Genomic DNA, 18,433 nt, shown 5'->3' with positions numbered 1-18,433 from the left:
ATCCTTGTCGGGTGGTGGAGGGCTCAGGTTCCAGGAGACGTTCCATTGCCGCATCACGTCCGGTATAAATGGCAAAGGAATGCCCGATATGGCCCAACATCATCATCTTCCTCTATCATCTGTTTTCCTGCCTGGCCATTTCTTCTGTCCTTGTCCTTTTCTTTCGTCTCCTTTCTGTTTGCTTTCCTTATTGCTTTCTCGTCGCAACTTGGCTCTCTGCTTCAGTCTTTTGCTGCTGCTCTTGCGGCCCCTATTCCTTTTTATCCTTCTTCTCTTTCTTCTCCTCTTTCTTCTTCTCTTTAGAGCCAAGTCTCCCGAGGAGTCTAGAAATGCCTTCCATCGCAGAGGGCAATGTTCTCTCCAACCAAGAGATCCGACCTAGGGCCATCCGAGTTCGCGACGACCGGCAACAGCGGAAGCACACCACCACCACCACCACCCATCCATCGAGTCACTCTCGGAGCCATGCTCCCGCTCCCGCCCCCACCTCTGGTCCTGCTGCTCTCCTCGCTCTCAGCTATGGCCATGGCCATGGCCCCTCCAACACTGCTCCTGTATCCCAGGCCTATGTTCCTGAACCTTCTGTCGACCCTTCTGTACCTCAATCCTTTGCGTCTGGCTTCTCCAACCAGGGCCATTCCTCTTCGAATACCGACCTTGCTTCTTCAGACTCTGGACCAACCCATGTTGACCATGGATCCCCTTCCCCAACCACGCTCTCTCCTCCGGCTTCTCCTGAGCCTGCGCCGAGATCTCGGAAGTCTCTTCTGAGACCCCGCAAGTCTTCCCCGGGCTCTTTTGAGTCTCCCATGAGCTCCACCAAGTCTGCTCCAACTACACGGCATCCCTCCTTGCCGATGGCCAGTACTCCATTGTTCCCTCGAATCATGGCCTTCTTGGAGAAGAATGCTACCCTCCATGCCTGGATATGCATTCTCTTCCTCGTCCTGCTCATCATTCTTATTTGCCGCAACACCTGGCTTTCCTTCATAGGCCGCCTCTGCGAAGTACATCTTGCTTATCTTTCTTTCGTTGAAGCGGCTTGTTCTGCGACTTTAGCTGCCACAGTTGGCACTTTCAAGAACTCATTCGCATACACCAACTCGGCGGTCGCAAATATCTACACCACATTTTCGAATCCGATTCATCAGGTCAGCAGCTACTTCAACCCACCACCGGTGATCGGACATGATATCGATCGTGACCTGCCCCCGTTTCTTCCGTTCATTGGCCAGTTGGTTGATAGTTTGGAACTCACTCAGACGTGGATCGGTCATTTCGAAGATTCGATCCCGGCGAGTTCACAGAATGAGCGCGATTATCTCGACCCCAAGAAGCTGGGGACTCTCATTATCAGAGCTCGTCGCCTCCACAAGGAAAGTGAGAGGCTCGGTGACAATTTCGCAGAAGCTTTTCTCGGGGAAACAGTGACCATCCAACATCTCACAGAACAGATGAGTGGAAACTCTCCCGTCTCCCCACCAGATTCAGCACCGGCCTCTGAGTGGTGCTTGTGCTCAACCTCATTTTGGTGGCGGCGTTGCCAGTGCGAGGATGCAGTTTCCCAGAAGCATATGGCAGACTTGCTCACAACTTTCAAGTCGGCCCTCAAGCGCGCAAGAGAGACAGAGAACGGGCTCAAAGATATAGTCATCAAAAGCAGCAGGTTCAGGGACGAAATACAGCAGCTTCTTAATCCACTCAAAAAGCAGGAGACTGCGATTTACTCGTCTCACCTCGCGTCGACGAAGGCCCCATCTCCAACTCCGGCCGTCACACCACCCCTTGATCTTATCACGAGCGCGATCGACGCTGCTCAGCTTGTCCTTGGCGCCAACTGGAGATTCCAACGCGCACTTCAGTGTCGAAAAATTCTCGTCGACAGAGAGATCGAGAAACTGAACTCCTGGATCCTGCGGCTCAAGAAGCTCAAGAGGCGGCCTCTAGAGGAATTGCGTTCTACGAGCGGGAAGGCATGAAAGTTTGGCGAGGAGTGGCTGGTCTGTACGGATAGTTATTTTGCGTCATGTTGAGTGGTTTGGATTTGTTTGGCTATAGGTGCTGGTTATCTATTGCTTTTGTTTTTTTACTTGCGTACCCTAGATTCTTCTTTGTTGTTGCTGTGATTATTGTTATTGTTACTGTTGTTGTCATAGATTTGCTCACTTCTCTTTACTCTGTCTGCAATAATGTTTAGTCATATGCTCTATCTACCTAGTCTACAGTCTTTTTTATCAATATTGTTCCCATCACCACCAACAAAAGAAATATGCATATTGAATGATTGTCAGTCGCAGCCGCCTACATTAAGTAGGCTGAAAATCTGAAATGCCGCCTTATGAGTTCCGTCCTCCTTCGCCCCGAACATGTCACAAGTCGTTACAAACATGGTCCATAGGCCTTGCCTTAGAGATTTTCGGCCACAGCAAGATCGCTTCATCTCGCAGGCCTTTCATCTCGTCCAGTAGTTCCTGTCGGGCTGCGACATAAGCAGACAGCATCTTCACCTTGGCGATGAGATCCTGCCGAAGCTTGCCCAGAGAACCATTGGAGCCCTGAACATGAGATGCTAGGAGTCGTGCCGATGCTGCTCCGCGTCCTTTCTTGTCTTCGACCTTACAATACGAGTCCAATTCCCAGCTATTTGTAAAAGGCAAGACGCAATATGCTATAGACCATATGGAACGTTGCGGTGGACGACGGAAATCTCGCAACATCCACGTCACAATATTGGTGACAAAGTCAAGGTCTTGGATCAGCTTGTCCATGCGAGCAACGGCTGCATTTGCGCCCCTTATAGCTCCTTCACCATCCTTACAGAAGTCTGAAATGAGCCTTGCCAGCCCGTCCATCCGAATCGGCCTGTATCCTGGAGCATTTCTGTCTCTCTGGAATTGTACCCATTTCAGCGAGGCGGTGTACTCGTGAGCATCGCCGCACGTATTTTTCAGCTCTTTCAAATCTTTCAAGACCCCATTGTGGCAAATAGCCATGATATCAATCGAGATTTTGTTCTTGTCACGCGCTTCACGTGCCAACTTGAGGGAGGGTTTACTGCTCTCATTAAACTCTCGCCGGTTCCAATCATAATGGTCCAGATGAAGGCCAGACACAGGATCCCACATGGTGCCAAGGTCGTTAAATGCATGGCAAAAGCCATGCAGTGCCGAGACGTGCGCTTCCCAGGGTCCTGTAAATGCCATCATCTTTGGTAGATATTCGACCCCGAGGTCTGCCACAGTCTCAAAAGAATTAGACCAGTTAGCAAGAAGGAGGATCGCCTGATGGGTGATTGAGCGGAATGAAGGGACAGCCATGGCAACAGATGTGGCGGTAGAGAGAAGAAGTCGATGCGCTTTAGATGGGATGTGAAATGATGTGAATTGGTGATGGAATCTAATAGTGCGAAATTGAACTAATTTATATTGCAAGCTTTTTTAGCTTACACAGGCCACGACAACACACAGAAACAATGAATTCCCATCTAAATCGAGATGGAGGGCGCATGGCGACAGGAAAGGCACAAAGCAAAAGATAGCCTACTTTGTCCTAGTCCTTTGAGCCTGCGCGTAACATACCGATGAGATACGAAAATGATAAAGAGATTTTTACCACCGGGAAAAACAACCTTTCGTGTTTGAGGGTAACAATCTTTTAGTGGAGGGTCATGATATGAACATCGCGCGGCCGATGGGTCGCATGACTAAAATTGCCTCCCCTAGCAAAGTCTGATTCCTCTGAAAATGTAACCGGCGTCCTCGTCAGGCTACTCCCTGAAAACAAGAGGGGCCGTTGTGGCAGGCCTGGACCCAAAAGCTACAGCAAAGGCTTGATTGGTGGTGTTTGTGAGTGTCGAGGAGGGGCCTTGGCCTCCGATGAGATGCAACCATGTAGCCGAGATGAGGGAATATGTCCCTTGTTCACTTAAAGGTTGAATTAAATTAAGGTAGCTTAAAATATCACTCTAAAGCATCACCTAGCGATGAGGAGAGTGTGGAGCATGTGACTCCGAGGACGCTACACTGCTACTGTTGAAGGGATACCCTGAATCAGGCACAGCCGATGACGAAACCTCAAACTCCACCTCCTTTGTGATTCCGTTGAATGTTTTAGTCGGGGGGTTGATCTGATCAGAGCTTGCCTCATCGGCATGAATGAAAACATCATTCTTGGAGCTCGTGATAGTAGTCCGGGTCGAAGGTCTTTGCTGGCTCCGCCAAGTCCTTCGGTCACCTCGATCACCCAGCATGATGCTGCCCGGTTCTGGGCCAGTCTTGTACTGTGACTTATCCGAGGAGATGAGCGAGCCAAATAGGGGCTTCAGCTTCTGTCGCATCCAACCCCAAGTCAAAGGTAGGTTCGATGTAATAACGGCAACGAATGTCTCTCGTACTGCCCAGGTAGCCGCTTGTCTTGGTCCTGTGATGGGGCTCTACATTCGCCAAGTGTTAGTGAACCATAAATCGGGCACGAACTCGGATGTCAAGAAGGAATGGTAACAAACCTGGAGTATAAAAATGGAGCGAAGCAGGCCGGCAACAATGACGAAGATGCCACCAGAGAATATGACGACAAGACCAGCTTTTCTGGCACGGGCGATTTGGGCTCCCAAGAGCATGGGGATTGGAATCATAATCAGATAAATGTCCGTGAATAGATTCAGAAACATAATCATGTAAACATTGAGCTTATTGACGGCAGGTGTGCAAAGATCTAGAAGGGAAGATTCCGCTGTCAGCGAGTGTTCCATGGCAACTTGCAGGCCATCATATTTAGATAAGCTGTTCGAGAGGACTAAACAAACAAAGGAGTTTGGAGCGGGTAGGTAACATACTTCCTGGGTATGGATTAATTTGCCATAGCTTGTGCATGGGCTGGCAACTAAATAGTATGCAACACATGGCCATGATGTAAGAGACAACAATAAACGCAAAGCCCAGATATACTCTGGTCTTATAACGCATCAAGCCAGCCTGAGACCACTGTTAGAGTGTCTTCACGAGTAGTGGTGATAGCATCACCTACCGTTAAGCGTAGGTAGAAAGCGCACATGGATGCCTTGATAATCCACATGACCGTCGTGTATACAGACCAGCCGATGACCTGGTTTTTGGAGCCGCCAACTCTGCAGAGCGTTTTAGTATCGGCAGATGTTGCCCCGGGCTCTCCATGGCCACGGATCATCTTCAGCCCAACATACCTCCATTTATACTCGTCGCTATCGGGCGACAGTGCAGCGCGCTGCTCGTCGGTCATGCCGCTGTTGGTGAGACCATGATACCATGTGCCGACGGTGTAGCCCAGGAAGGTCTCCCCGCTGAGGGGGATGATGAGGATCAGCATTAGGTAGTCATCGGCCTGGAGGTTGCGGAAGCCTCCCTGCTTGGTCCGGCAGAAGGTTCGAAAGCCGATGACGATTATGCTGATGCCGAGATAGATGCATGCCTCGACGAAGAGCGGATCGGTGCCTGTGGAGGCCATGGTCGCTGAGGAGACCTGATAGTCGCGATCGGTGGATTCGGGGTCGTAGGAGCGGTGTCACTCCCGCGTGGCGAGCCACGAGGGCGATGGACCCAGATAAATAAGACGGTTCTGTCTAGTCTCAGGGGTACCAGACGAATGGCGCGCCCGTTTGATAGTGCAGAACATCCACGTGCCAAGTTAATCAATGGCACGCTGGATGGCATTATCTCCGTGAGGGCGGCCGGTGCGTAACTCACGGCGTAGCAGAATGACACACCACTCAATCCGCATCTCGCGGCCGGACAAATGTGTCCGGCGCTTGGACTGTTCCCTCCGCTAGCATCGCAACGAGTCAAGCTCGTCTCGTAGCCGGCGATCTGGACCAGCGCCCCCGGGCCTTAGTCTCGAGATACTAACGATGGCGATCCCTCACGCGCCAATGAAACGGCTGCGCGAGTCAGTGCTTGGGGTCCGAGCTGTAACTATTGACGTCTGCGGTTAGATCTTACGCGTATCACGTCTCTTTGGGAACCATTTTGAGGGCTTTGAACCGAGTCAGTCCCCGTCCTTTTCGTCCTCCCCCATCCTCCCCTGGCAGGCTGACACCGTGAAGCGGGGAGAACGGATCCCAAGCGGAGGGCATCCAAGAGCACATCTGATGTAATCTGACATGTCGAAGCCTTCTCTAGGTGCTGCCAAGCCTTGATAGGTTTCTTAGCAGGTCTCGCCGAGTCTTGAGGCTTCAATTCCAGTTCAATTTCCGTCTTCATTATCACATACTTGATTGAATCCCATGATCCCTGTCAGACGATCTTCGATGCGTTTTTGTTTACGGCACGATACACTTTCTTAGCCCGAGCTAAACTTTCATCCGGGGTGCATAGACCAGGAATTTGCAAAGAAACGCGCCCAGCATTATTCCCGGAATCACCACCTGGATCCCGGCCGAACAGTCTGCCAACATTATAGTGATGATAAGGTTAGTCAAGAGTAATTGCGAGACAGCACCTTGCCTATTTTTTATAGAATGCTTCAGATAGTCACCCAAGTAACATTGCCTGATTGCTGAAGAAAGCATCGCCTCGTACTGCAGCCATTGACCACAGGCTCTGGCACGGGTGGGCCGCTCCTGGAGAGCCCAATTAATCGTCTTCGTATTGTCTACTTGTTGGGGTTTTGAACATGGCGACTGCGGCCAAATCAAAGCCAATATCTATTACATTAATTTTGATCACAGTAGATCTTTAGCTCAAAATCAGTGTCCAGGGAGACTGGTTATAATATCGAAGCTGTGCCCAAGACCCTTTCTGTCACCATCAGGTGTTGCTTGCCTCCAAACATGATGATGTGCTGTCGGACCAAATCATTATGAAATACACGAAGCGCGTTCGCCTGCTTGGTGGACACCTAAGCTCGACTCCGCCACACCACAGCCTGGTTGGGCATTTACCGTAGCACCCGATAGAATCTACGTGGAGGTGACCGCGGCTGTGCTGAAGTCTGCCTAACAACCCCGCTTGAGTCATTTCATTCAACTGAAATCGTGCTATCTCGATCTCACATCATTCTCCTCTTTCATTCCCGTTGAAACCTCTAATTCCAACTATTCCCCTTAGCGGTGTTTGATTCTATTCCTCCCCGAAAGATCACAGCGCTTCACACAGTTTGGGCAAGTTAGTGTCATCGAACTAGACAAAAACACCTTCCTGGCCGAACAGATCTGGCCGCTCTTTCGTGTCGCCTGTATTATCCTCCCGCTATCACACCCTGTGCCTCACGAAGCCGGACGTGATTGGTATCATTAATTTCAATTTTCATGAGCCAGAGATGGAGATTTTCAAATACGATCCTATTGATCTCGAGAGGCCTTCTTTTCGGCTTCTTCGCATTTTGAAAGGGAAAGGGCTTGATATACATGGTTCGATCTTTCATGCAACGCTCGATCTGCACGAGAGTTTGATTTCTTACGAAGCCTTATCCTACACCTGGGGCTCCGCAGAGGCTGTCGACAGCATCAAGATTAACGGACAGAGGTTAGGAATCTCTCGAAACTTATATGTGGCCCTTCAACATATCCGTTTGCAAGATCAGGATCGGATAGTATGGGTGGATGCCATTTGCATCGACCAGGGCAATACAAAAGAACGAGGGCAGCAAGTTCAGCAGATGGGGGAGATTTATAAGCAAGCTGATGGAGTCATTTTCTGGTTGGGTCAAGCGACTTACGAGACAAACATCATCATGGATTCTCTGCGACAACTGCAAGAAGAGAGCTACAGACATGCGTGCAAGAACTGGAAATGCACAGACCGACGTTGGATGGACCTTTGGGCCGCAGCCCAAGTTATCTTGCGGAGCAGACATTTAAATCTCCCAGCCCTACAGCGTGAGGGTCTGGAGACTCTCTTGGGCCGATCCTGGTTTAAGCGGGTTTGGATATTGCAGGAAGTGGCTAACGCTAAGGCTGCTTTGGTCTGTTGCGGTACGAAATCTGTTGGAGCGCGCTTCTTGGCTCTTGTCCCACTGCTGGTAGGTATAAAGCCCGATCCTCATTGCCAAGCTGTTCTGGATATAATGCCTGGCCCATCGAGGAATGATTCTTGGTGGAGCCAGAGTCGAGAACTTTATACGCTTCTGAAAAACTTTGGTCACAGCGAGGCGCATGACTCCCGGGATATGATCTATGCTCTACTTGGAATGTCGTCAGATGCTGGTGACAGTGGTGTCTTGCGGGCGGATTACGGGAAGTCCGTTCAGGAACTTATTCGCGACGTCTCTCACTTCTTATACTTTTGCGATCATGGTCCGGCTCTAACTGAACAACTGGGGACAATACGGGACCTCCTCCTGCAACTCAGGATCCTCAACAATATTGCAGTTGAGAGGCTAATAGAGTCATTTGACGAGAAGGATCTGGAAATCCTGGTGATTCTTCTTAGACGAGGGGACATTGAAACTGCAAACGTGCTCAAGGCCGCCGCGAGGCTGCTTCTCGAAGAGGACGCAGACCTCGAATCGAGGAACAATGTAGCCCAGACGCTACTATCATTGATCCCTGAGAATGGGCCAGAAGCCGTCATGCGGCAGCTCAATCTTGAGAATGGCATCAATACCAATTTGAAGGACCGGGAAGGCCAGACGCCGCTGCCGTGGGCCGTCGCAAATGGGCATACGACCGTGTTACAGCTTCTGCTCGACAAGGGTGCCGACATCGAGTCGAAGAACAGGTCAGGCCAAACACTAATGTCGTGGGGTGCCCAGAAAGGATGTGTGACCGTCTTACAGCTGTTACTCGACAACGGCGCCGATATCAAGTCGAGAGATAAGGATGGTCGGACACCGCTATCGCATGCCGCTAGAGAAGGGAACGATGCTGTCGTACGGTTGTTGCTCGAGAAGGGCGCCGATGTTGAGTCGAGAGACAAAGACGGCCGGACACCGCTCTCGCATGCCGCCCTGAACGGACACGAAGGTATCGCCAAGCTGCTACTCGATAAAGGTTCTACTATGGAATCGAAGGACAAGGATAGCCGGACGCCGCTGTGGCATGCTGCTAAGGAAGGACACGAGGTTGTTGTGCGGCTGCTGTTTGACCTAGGCGCCAATATCAAGTCGGAGGATCTATGGGACCTGACACCGATGTCTACTGCCGCCAAGGAAGGGCACGAAGTTACTGTGCGACTACTTCTCGAGAAGGGCGCCAACGTCAAGTCTAAGGATGAGCATGACTGGACACCGCTATCTTGGGCCGCGAGGGAAGGGCGCGAGGCCGTTGCCAAGCTGCTGCTCGAGAAGGGCGCCGATATCGAATCCAAAACCAACAATAGCCAGACGCCGCTATCCTAGGCTGCCAGGGAAGGGCAGGAGGCTGTTGCCAAGCTGCTGCTCCAGAAGGGCGCCAACATTGAGTCGAAGGATATATGGAACCGAACGCCACTATCGCATGCCGCGAGGGAAGGGCGCGAGGTCATTGTGCGGCTGCTGCTCAAGAAGGGTGCTAATATTGAATCAAAGTCTTATAATAACAAGACACCGCTATGGTGGGCTGCCAAGTACAGTCGCGAGGCCATGGTAAAGCTGCTGCTTAAGAATGGCGCCAAGGCTGTCGTCAAACGGTCGCGAAAGTCGCAGCGGAAATCACGCAAACCCACGGCAGTATCAAGACAGAACTGAAGAACACAGCAACCCACGACACAGCAGTCACTCCCGGGAATACAAGAGAGCGTTGAGGCCAGAAAAGAAGCGAAGGAGGCTTCTCAAGCGTAGAACCGATGCGTGCCCTCCAGAGCACTGGCTGACAACTCCGAGCAATCCTGCAAGCATGTGTCCAGGGGCATGAAGGAACAACATGTATTGCAGCACTCCTTGAGGACTGTTTTCTCACACCTTATGGATGAGCGTTGGTAGAATTATTAGGGTGGTAGGAGTATTATTTAATTTTCAAATGCATTTTCATAGCTAGTGTGAAGACAAGCCAGCGATAGAATGATCCTGAAGAAGAGGTAATCCATCCAAATTCTGCCATATTCTCCGTTTCCAAGTCTCCCAGGAGATTTACTATAGCTCTGGTAGCTTTATACTACACTCAGTACAATAAATCTGCCTTATGTGCATTGGAGAGGTTGATTGAATATTTGTGTTGATATCTGACGGTGGGTGGAAAGCAAAGAAGGCTTGCCTTGTACTTTTGCTGCATCGTATTTTCTGGTCAGTTACCATGAACCATCTCAGAGTTCAGGCTTTGACTAACTAGACAGAGCGCAACTCTAAGCAGATGGAACTAGATTGAGCCTTCTACCTTAAATGCATCAAGACACGGGTTGTTGCTGGACATACGGCCCAGGCCAGCGCCAACTGTGAGTTCGGCATGTCCAGGGTAGGTAGCCATCGCTAGAGTGCACGCGACGCACCAAAACGACCAGTTGATTATCTCCCCTTCTTCATACGCGTCAACGTCAACCCTTCTCCGCACTCAGCACGAGGCCTTGCTGGCGACCATCCCCTTTGTCGCTGCCGCTGAGAATACAAGCATGTACGCGAACGAGGATCAACTTGTTCGCTGGCTGTCCTCCATTCCTGAATTGCCAAGTTCTCACAATCCCGTCCACATCCTCGACAACGAAGATGAAGACGCTTCCCACACGGGCAGTAGCAGCTTCTTGGTCTTGGAACAGTCAATGGCCGTGGAAAACAACGATACTCCGCGTGCTAATAGGTTTCTATCAAAACAAACACAAGAATTGGGCGGATTAGTGGCGGATGGTGGCCACAACAGCCCGACGCTTGCCTCGAGCGCCTCGAATCGTTCAGCCTGGGTGTCGAACGGCTCGATACCCGTATCGAACCGATCGTCTCCTTCAAAACAATTCCGCAGCGCCGAGATGCAAGACGCAGGATTCAAGGTAGGGAACTTCCGGGTGGACCAACATCCGGAGTCCCTCAAGGAACTCCGGCTGCAACTACGAGACATCGGCTCTGGCCACCGAATTCTCCCTGCTTCCTTGCAGACCGAGGTATGTTCGTCTCTTCTATTACTTCTCTTCTTTCCCTCGAGGAAGCAACGAGCTGCGGTTGACATGCAGCGCCATGCGACGCAGTTATGGGACTCAGAGTCAGAGATACCGGCCTACGCTTTCGACACGGACGAAGCGACTCGCGCAACCACCAAGGCCTTGGCGACAAATCTACCTTCACTTTCCTGGGTTCAGGGGCTCGTGTCTCGTGCGAACGAGTGCCATGCCGACAGAGAATGCGAAGCATCATGGAATGCAGATGTACACTCGCCCATCCTCGAACAGGTCTTTCGATCCGACCGGTTCTCTAGCCGTGACTTGGTCGACTTTCGGTTCTGTCCCTCGGCTCAGATTCTTCCGTGGTCCAAGCCCCGAGACGCGCCCTCCAAGATGGTAGATTTTTGTATCTTCATACGTCCCAAACTCGACAGCCCTGAGGAACGAGCCATCAACAGCATCTGCCAGTTACGGCCGGGACTTTCGATTAATCATACCGACTTAGGGAACTTTTGCAAACACCCCATCGCTCTCTCCATCGAGACTAAGCGTCCGGCGGAACATGGCGACAAGGCCACATTGCAGATGGGCACCTGGCACTCATCCCAGTGGCGCAGCCTACGATACAATCGCAATTGTTCCTCTCCTCAATCCATAGAGTTCCTCCCCGGTGTCATAGTTCAAGGGCACGACTGGCAGTTCGTCGCGACGATCCTGGATGAGAGCGGCAAGGCTCGGCTCTTGAGGACGGTCCGTCTCGGCGGAACAGAATCGGAGTTGACCGTCTACTCTCTCGTCATGGCATTGCAGCGTCTTCGTCGCTGGATCAAGGAGGTGTATTGGCCGGCATTCGTGTCGGATATGCTGAAAGACTCGCTTCCAGGATAACCACATCCACACTAGATAGGAATCGTCAAGATCCCTCAAGCTGCTCGACGAAAAAAAGTCTTGTAACTGTGAAAAAACCTACTCTACTAAAGGTTGCTCGTAATCTGTCCAAACACACCCAAACGGGTGTATGCTCGCTGTTGTGTCCCAGGCAGCTAATTCATTGCCTCAGTGTCTCTCAGGCCTCGGCGACTAAACGAGAGCTGGCAACTATTAATACGGCAAAATCTGGTGATAAACGAATTTGAATAATATAATTAATAATAAAATAAAGAAAAAATAATAAAATAAAATAAAATAATAAAATAAAATAAAATAAAATATAACTATTAGGGCTGCTAAAGCTACTAGAGGAGACTAAGTATTTAGCTACTTTATAAATTATCTGAGGCAGAAGATTTCTACGTTGAAGGTTTACTGCAAGCGAAGGTTTAGGGGAGGGGTGTCATTATATATTAAGGTTACTCTTCAATTCACTTCGTTGAGCAACATGATATCCACCGATGAACGTTAACACACTAATCGCTTCAGGTTGGCTTTCAAGGTACTCCAATCCTCCTCGGCATACTGCCCAGCCCCAATGTCGTAGAGGACATCTAAAGCGTTAATGTCACCCGTGGCAACCTGAATGAACTTGCGACATATCTCCAGACGGTTGAGGTGGTGCAGCGTGGCAATCCATATTGCCTCTGCAATGTGCGATCTTTCCGTGAACTTCCAGTCACCCTGCCACTTCAGCGCCTTCCCGAGCTCCGTGTTGTAATATGCGCGGTACCGCTCTAATATCTCTGGGGAGTCTTCCGATTCGGCCATCTTTGGCCAACCGTACATTAGAGGATCCCAATCGCGCGTAATCCATCCTGGGTATCGGGCATATCCCATAAATCGTGGCATTGTCTGGGCGAGGTCCCAGTCAACCAGTCCGGTGACAGTGCCTTCGTCATTCACCAGGACATTCTGCGAGTCGAAATAGGGGGGGCATAGAACAAAACCAGGCGGAGAATCAAGGGTTGGTAACAAGCCCATAATCACTTCCATCACCTTCGCCTCCGCCTTATCCCACACATTTTTGTCGGAGCTTGCAATTGGATTTTCATGGAGAAAGGCGGAGAGAGAGTCAAAGGGACCTGAAACGGCAACCTGAAGCCTACCATCTTCCTTTTCATGCCAGTCGTACGATGGGCCGATGATAGTCGAGCCAGATCCGTCGTCCATAATGGACCCCATCTTGTCGAAGACCATACAAGAGAACTGAGCCATGGTCTGTGACAGGCTTGTCAGGATGCGAAGGCGCAAATCTTCTCGCGCCAAGGTGCCTGGGCCATCAAACCAAACCTGTGAGACGGGTTTCCCGGGTATGAAACTCATGCAGAGGTACGGCGCACCGATCTCATTGTCGTCAGTCGTGTCTAGAGCGTATATCTCTGGTACTGGGATTGTAGTTTTGTTCCGAATGAGGCGCATCGTCGCAACTTGCGATTCCATGGCGCGTGCCGTGGTCGGTGTCATTCCAGAGCCCCAGCCTGTAGCAGGAACGCGGATCACGAGCTTGATGTTCTCCAATTCAACAATGTGGATGATGTTGAAATCACCGGCAATTCGCGCAACAAGCTTGCCGCTGGAGCATGATATATGCAGGCATTGGTTTGCGATGTTCGAAGCGAGAAGGATGAGAGACTCTGCTGTAATGGCCAAGAGTGGACCAAAGGTTTCGGGGTCTGGATCATCCATGAGAAATGGGGCGTGGGTACTGGCGGCACTCGTATCAGGCAAGATTGCGCCTGGAACGGAATTCGATGCAGACGAGATGCTCGAATGTTGGAAATGAGAGATGATGAGGTTCCAGGTGGAAGTGATAGGGTTCGCGTCAGGAGGAGGAGTAGGACGTTATCACAGTCACGTGATGGTGTTTGTGTAAGGTAAGGATGGCTGGAATACAAGAGCGCTTGCAGAGCTTTTATATACATTATGACTTTGCCTTTACCAAGATCTAGGTTTCCAAGATCTAGTTTTTCCTGCAGATCTAGCTTTTTCAAGACACAGAAGTTACTGCAGCTTATTGATATTGCAAAAGGTAACCAGTTGGACTAGAAACCTGAGTCTGTCTGAGTAAATTGTTGACCTTTGAATACCTAGACTACGTATACATTCTGTATTATTGATCCTATTGTTGGTGTTTTATTTTTTTACTGTTGAGCTTCTAATTTCCCCTCTGGGTGTATATATACCAGGGCACCGCAGCAACGCACTGGCGTCGACCGGTTATTGCTGGAGGCCTTCCTGACCCTGATGAACAACAAGAGGACTTACTTCCCTTACAATACCTTTCTCGTCACACACTCCGTAAGTGATTGGTCATCCAGGCTTGCGATGACTCAACTTGGATGAGGGGGAAACAAATATACCGTAAAATCTCAGTTCTTTGGCAAAGTCTAGCGCGACGCTATCAGAGTCATCCCCCACTCTGGAGCGTATCTACCAAGGCTCTGCCCAACTTTGAAGATGCGACAAATTTCTGACTTCATGTCCATCCATGGGTAATTCTAGCAGTGCAAAGCTTCCACGATTCTTTTAGGCAGATTGACAGTGCTAATGCGAATGTTAGACAAAGCGATAAAATAAGCAATGGAGAAGACGACCCATATCTCGCCCGGTTAGGTCTGATGGACACATTCTGGGCGATTGCCTGGGAGGAACTCCTCCTCGATAGCTTCATCGATAACATATCAGCGGATAACCTTACATCAGCAGCTCTCGGGCCCACTTCTCAATAGAAGTCTAAGTATGTTAGTAAAAATAGCAGTTACCCTCAGAATTAATTGGCTGGTGCTTCCCGGGTGCTACAGAATGATCTTGGGTGAGGTTGCGTTGTACATGAGAGAAGGCCAGGTTTGTGTCGGCCAGCTTCAGCTCGCAAATCAGCTCAGTACATCATCCTGGTTAGCATCTTGCCCCCCGCCTCTAACCATCTGCGAACTTTGGATCGCCACCTTGGTAGCACTGCTTGAAGAAAGTCTTAGATGCCGTCTCTGAGTTGACCACACCTCCAAACGTGGGTTTGGTGACAGTGTTGTCACCGTGCTTCTCGAGGGTATCGTCGGCTTTGTCGGCGAGGCGGACGAAATCAGGCACCTGCGGTGGAACGGGGGAACGGGGGTGGGTTGAGCCCGCTTCTGCCTATCCATGACTCCTCCACCAACACAATATCACAGTAGAGACCTCGTCTTCCCATTAGCCCTCACCTCTCTTAAACACACAGCGTTATTGTTTGCACAGTTCGTCCGATACTCAGCAAGAAGACTGCTCTGGAGGAAAATTATTCGACAACAAGGCGTTACATGCGTTGTCTGTACACTCTGCTGGAAACTCCCGGCCTCTCACGCAAGATCAAACCATGTGTCGCATCCTCAGAACCACCATGACGTATTCTGGTTGTCCGGACAGTTGCAACACGAGCAGCGACATTGTCATCAACGACAACTACCAGAAATTTACCGACACCGGGATCGATTGCGAAGAAGTTGACTGTGTGGTGGAGCATCTTGGCCAGTCTAAGAGCAGGACTCAGTGTGACAATCACAGGGACGAAGGTTATAGTGACAACAACAACCGTTGAGGGGCCGACTTAAGTCGCTATTTGTCGTCGGAATGCGGGCGCCGACGAAGATAGAGAGGACTATGGGTGATAGGATAGTCGTGCTATAGGGTAGTCGTGCTATAGGGTAGTCTTCCAGGATATTGAACAAGACAAGGCTGGCAATCGTGGAATTGTGGAAGTGGTAAATCATGTGTCCTACCATTGAGTAGTCATACTTAAGTATATACTAGATAGTTAAATTAGGTCCCCGCGGGTTTAGGTCAAAACACATCCGTTGCATAAGCACACTCTATCGTAGCTCCATCGCAATACCACGGCGCGTATTATCACACCTCTGTTGTATCATCCTAACTCTCTACTAAATACAGTTCAGTCAAAGCACTTGCAACCTGTCGCGCACTTTCCAAGGACCCTATCCAGCAGCCCCGAATGATATCTCCACCTGTCAGCTCAGAAACATCTGGAAATTTGGCTTCCTTGAAAAGCCCCTCCACCTGGCCGTCGTTAAGCTCGTTGTACGGCTCCCGATCCGTCATGATGAAATAGATAACTGAGCCAAGGGCGAAAATGTCGTCCGCATTTTCCGGCTTGCGTTTCCAGTTCCAGCCCGGTGGCTGATACCTCGGGCTAGTTGTGACGGTAGGAGCCGATCCGGCAACTGAGCTGCCAGCAAAGTCAGCAATATGAAGGTCGAGAGTCGCGTTCAACATGAAATTGCGTGGCGTAACATCGCAATGAACCACGTCCGCCGCATGTACTACGGCAAGGGCCTCTGCCGCCTGCACCGTCCAGCGCTTTCGTAGAGCATACGTAACGTGTTTCGTAGACTTCTCTGTCGCCGTATTTCTCAGATACGATCCCAAGTCCCCGTTGTCAAGACACTCCAGCGTTAGACAGCATGACTGCTCATCCCATTGAATCAGCTTAGGAACATAGGGGCTGTTTCCAATCCGCTGGTATACATCGGCCTCTATCTGCATATCCCTGCGACGACTCTCTTCATCCCTAGGGCTATAGGGATTCGGCTTGGGATATTTGACAATGTAGCCTGACTCGAGTTTCTCAACGAAGGACGTTGCCCCTGACCAAAAATATATCGCCCTTTTGTGATATAGTATATATGACCAGGAGGTATGTCGTTAGGGATCTGAAAAGCCTTTTCTGGTAAGGCAGGTGAGAGTCGTCGCCGCCAGGACCCTGGGACAGGGTGGTATCTGATGTGGCGAGGTTGGCTCTGCACGGCGGGCTTCTATTGGCATGTTAGCGTCACGTACTACTAGAATATGAGTAAAAGAACTGACAGTTTGCTGGTCTCCTTCTACCTGTGATGGAGACTCGCTATAGAGCATTCGCATGAAATCCCAAACCCTCCCATATTGGACGAGGAAGAACTGCCAAAGCCCAGTCCAATGTAAAATACGGGCAAGGCTCGACGCCATTCCGGGAGCAACACGTTACGTCAATGGGTTGGGCTACATGAAATCGATTGGTGAATGTTTCGATGTTGGAGACATGCATTGCGCACCGCGCCGGAATTGAGCAAACGATGGAATGATTCGGAGCTGTTCGGACTGGCGCAAACAGGCTCCCATGAAACATGCACGTGATGGTGTTACCTGTCCGACACGTGACCGGGTCAAATCTGCCTCACGGCCGGAATTCCTGCGCTTTTCGGAGTAAGTCACAGGGGAACTGAGATTCGTAGAGGGCCAAATAGGCTATTTCGATTGATGATGATTACAGCCGCAACAGAGTTGTACTTATGATAATATATCTACCGTATCAACTCGATAAATTAACCCTGATTTTATGGAGCAAAGCTAGGCCATATAAGGCTTAGATTTCCTAAAATATTAGGTGCCAAAAGCCTGATGGCAATAACTGGGGGAAGGATTCAGGGCTAATTTACTGAGTCGATATGGTACTTGTTCCTTGGGGTCGTGTACCGAGGAATCATTGAACAAACCCTCAGACCAGATGAAGTAGACCTCGTCACCTGGTTCTGCAAGTGCCGACAGGTAGACAGAGGCGCGAAAGAAGGCAGCTAACGGTATACACTAACGGGCCTGACTGCTGTCCGTGGACTGGCTAGAATCAGAAATGCCGCTAGAAGAAAATGACTTCCAAAGAGCACGAGGAACCTGATTACTATGCCAAACTCGGAATGGATCGAGACTCGCATGAACGAGTTGATGGACGGCAGATTTTTTCTTTGACTAGTAGCGTCCTCGACAGCATTGACGACGGATGACTCTTTTCGTTGGTTACTAAGGCGCGGTGATGGGTGGTTCACACATGGTCGACATCATGAGTCAATCATGTTTACTTTCCTTGACGATGCGTGACGTGTCTGTGATGCAGACTCTCATGCTCAATATAATTAGGCAACCATTGGTTGAGAAGACACCTAGATTTTGCATCTTTGCCGGGATCATCATGTCACACTGCATGAATCGGCATCGGGAAGCATGAGTCTTTTCCAATGACGCCTAGCCGATCCATGAGTGGGAGATCTGATGATCGTAGATGCACAACCCGATGGGCGAAAAACAACAAAAACCACCATCGTCAGGGCCCACAACGACACAGCGCTACGAATGAGAAGAGGGCGCGGCCAAGCCGGGGTACGTACCGCTTGTGACCAGCTGGCCCGGCTTGGACTGGTGGCTGTACGTAATTGGCCAGTCCGGCCCCCCGGTCGATTTGTCTTTGGGAGAGAGAAATGAGATGAAGTGTTATGCGACGGGGAAGCGAACGGGGAACAGAGCGGGGCATCTCGCCTGCGGTCGGCGTGAGTTTGCGACTTCGGGTGTTATTGTCACGGCGGAATGTTGGGGTCAGGGAAGAAATGGGAGAGCCGGAAGTTATTCTGGGACGGCGAGCCGCAAGGTCCCGGATGTCGTCGAGCTTCGTGCGTGCGTCGGCGGGGGCATTCCGGAGTCGTCATCACCGAGCCGTGTTCTAAGCCTCTGAG

The 18,433-nt window shown here is 50.5% G+C and overlaps 8 protein-coding genes across 8 annotated transcripts; 4 read left to right on the top strand and 4 right to left on the bottom strand.

The window, feature by feature from the left end:
- Window positions 1–329: 329 nt before the first annotated feature.
- On the top strand, window positions 330–1,979 carry BGZ61DRAFT_474866 (uncharacterized protein; the record flags this gene model as incomplete). Its single annotated transcript, XM_046248617.1, has 1 exon — window positions 330–1,979. The coding sequence occupies one exon, from the start codon at window positions 330–332 to the stop codon at window positions 1,977–1,979; it is 1,650 nt and encodes a 549-aa protein (XP_046107238.1).
- Window positions 1,980–2,369: 390 nt separating this feature from the next.
- On the bottom strand, window positions 2,370–3,317 carry BGZ61DRAFT_474865 (uncharacterized protein; the record flags this gene model as incomplete). The annotated part of the gene is made up of 1 exon (XM_046248616.1): window positions 2,370–3,317. One exon carries the CDS (start codon window positions 3,315–3,317, stop codon window positions 2,370–2,372), a length of 948 nt encoding a protein of 315 aa, XP_046107237.1.
- Window positions 3,318–3,976: 659 nt separating this feature from the next.
- Window positions 3,977–5,793, bottom strand: BGZ61DRAFT_515353 (uncharacterized protein; the record flags this gene model as incomplete). The annotated part of the gene is made up of 5 exons (XM_046252240.1): window positions 5,201–5,793; window positions 5,026–5,125; window positions 4,835–4,973; window positions 4,505–4,713; window positions 3,977–4,432 (listed from the first exon to the last, which is right to left on the bottom strand). The coding sequence occupies exons 1-5, from the start codon at window positions 5,479–5,481 to the stop codon at window positions 3,977–3,979; spliced, it is 1,185 nt and encodes a 394-aa protein (XP_046107236.1). The 5' UTR covers window positions 5,482–5,793.
- A 1,497-nt stretch (window positions 5,794–7,290) lies between these two features.
- BGZ61DRAFT_345939 (heterokaryon incompatibility protein-domain-containing protein) lies at window positions 7,291–8,253 on the top strand (the record flags this gene model as incomplete). Its single annotated transcript, XM_046239835.1, has 1 exon — window positions 7,291–8,253. A coding segment is annotated over one exon (963 nt), but the record flags the coding sequence as incomplete, so codon positions are not given.
- A 531-nt stretch (window positions 8,254–8,784) lies between these two features.
- On the top strand, window positions 8,785–9,186 carry BGZ61DRAFT_283010 (ankyrin repeat-containing domain protein; the record flags this gene model as incomplete). The annotated part of the gene is made up of 1 exon (XM_046238481.1): window positions 8,785–9,186. A coding segment is annotated over one exon (402 nt), but the record flags the coding sequence as incomplete, so codon positions are not given.
- Window positions 9,187–10,297: 1,111 nt separating this feature from the next.
- On the top strand, window positions 10,298–12,101 carry BGZ61DRAFT_414802 (uncharacterized protein). The gene is made up of 2 exons (XM_046243335.1): window positions 10,298–10,976; window positions 11,061–12,101. The coding sequence occupies exons 1-2, from the start codon at window positions 10,494–10,496 to the stop codon at window positions 11,859–11,861; spliced, it is 1,284 nt and encodes a 427-aa protein (XP_046107233.1). The 5' UTR covers window positions 10,298–10,493; the 3' UTR covers window positions 11,862–12,101.
- A 270-nt stretch (window positions 12,102–12,371) lies between these two features.
- On the bottom strand, window positions 12,372–13,592 carry BGZ61DRAFT_346412 (uncharacterized protein; the record flags this gene model as incomplete). The annotated part of the gene is made up of 1 exon (XM_046239877.1): window positions 12,372–13,592. The coding sequence occupies one exon, from the start codon at window positions 13,590–13,592 to the stop codon at window positions 12,372–12,374; it is 1,221 nt and encodes a 406-aa protein (XP_046107232.1).
- Window positions 13,593–15,806: 2,214 nt separating this feature from the next.
- On the bottom strand, window positions 15,807–16,898 carry BGZ61DRAFT_491630 (kinase-like domain-containing protein; the record flags this gene model as incomplete). The annotated part of the gene is made up of 3 exons (XM_046250454.1): window positions 15,807–16,507; window positions 16,546–16,708; window positions 16,761–16,898. 3 exons carry the CDS (start codon window positions 16,896–16,898, stop codon window positions 15,807–15,809), a joined length of 1,002 nt encoding a protein of 333 aa, XP_046107231.1.
- Window positions 16,899–18,433: the final 1,535 nt, after the last annotated feature.

This window comes from Ilyonectria robusta, assembly GCF_021365365.1.
Source record: "Ilyonectria robusta strain PMI_751 chromosome Unknown BGZ61scaffold_5, whole genome shotgun sequence".
NCBI lineage: Eukaryota > Fungi > Ascomycota > Sordariomycetes > Hypocreales > Nectriaceae > Ilyonectria > Ilyonectria robusta.
The sequence above is the reverse complement of the archived record's forward strand: the minus strand, read 5'-3'. Positions and strand labels throughout refer to the sequence as shown.

Bases quoted from the DNA above. Each gene is read 5' to 3' on its own strand.
- BGZ61DRAFT_414802 (XM_046243335.1), top strand. From the start codon at position 10,494: ATGTACGCGAACGAGGATCAACTTGTTCGCTGGCTGTCCTCCATTCCT. The intron at 10,977-11,060 runs GTATGTTCGTCT...CATGCGACGCAG, and splicing joins CTGCTTCCTTGCAGACCGAG to TTATGGGACTCAGAGTCAGA.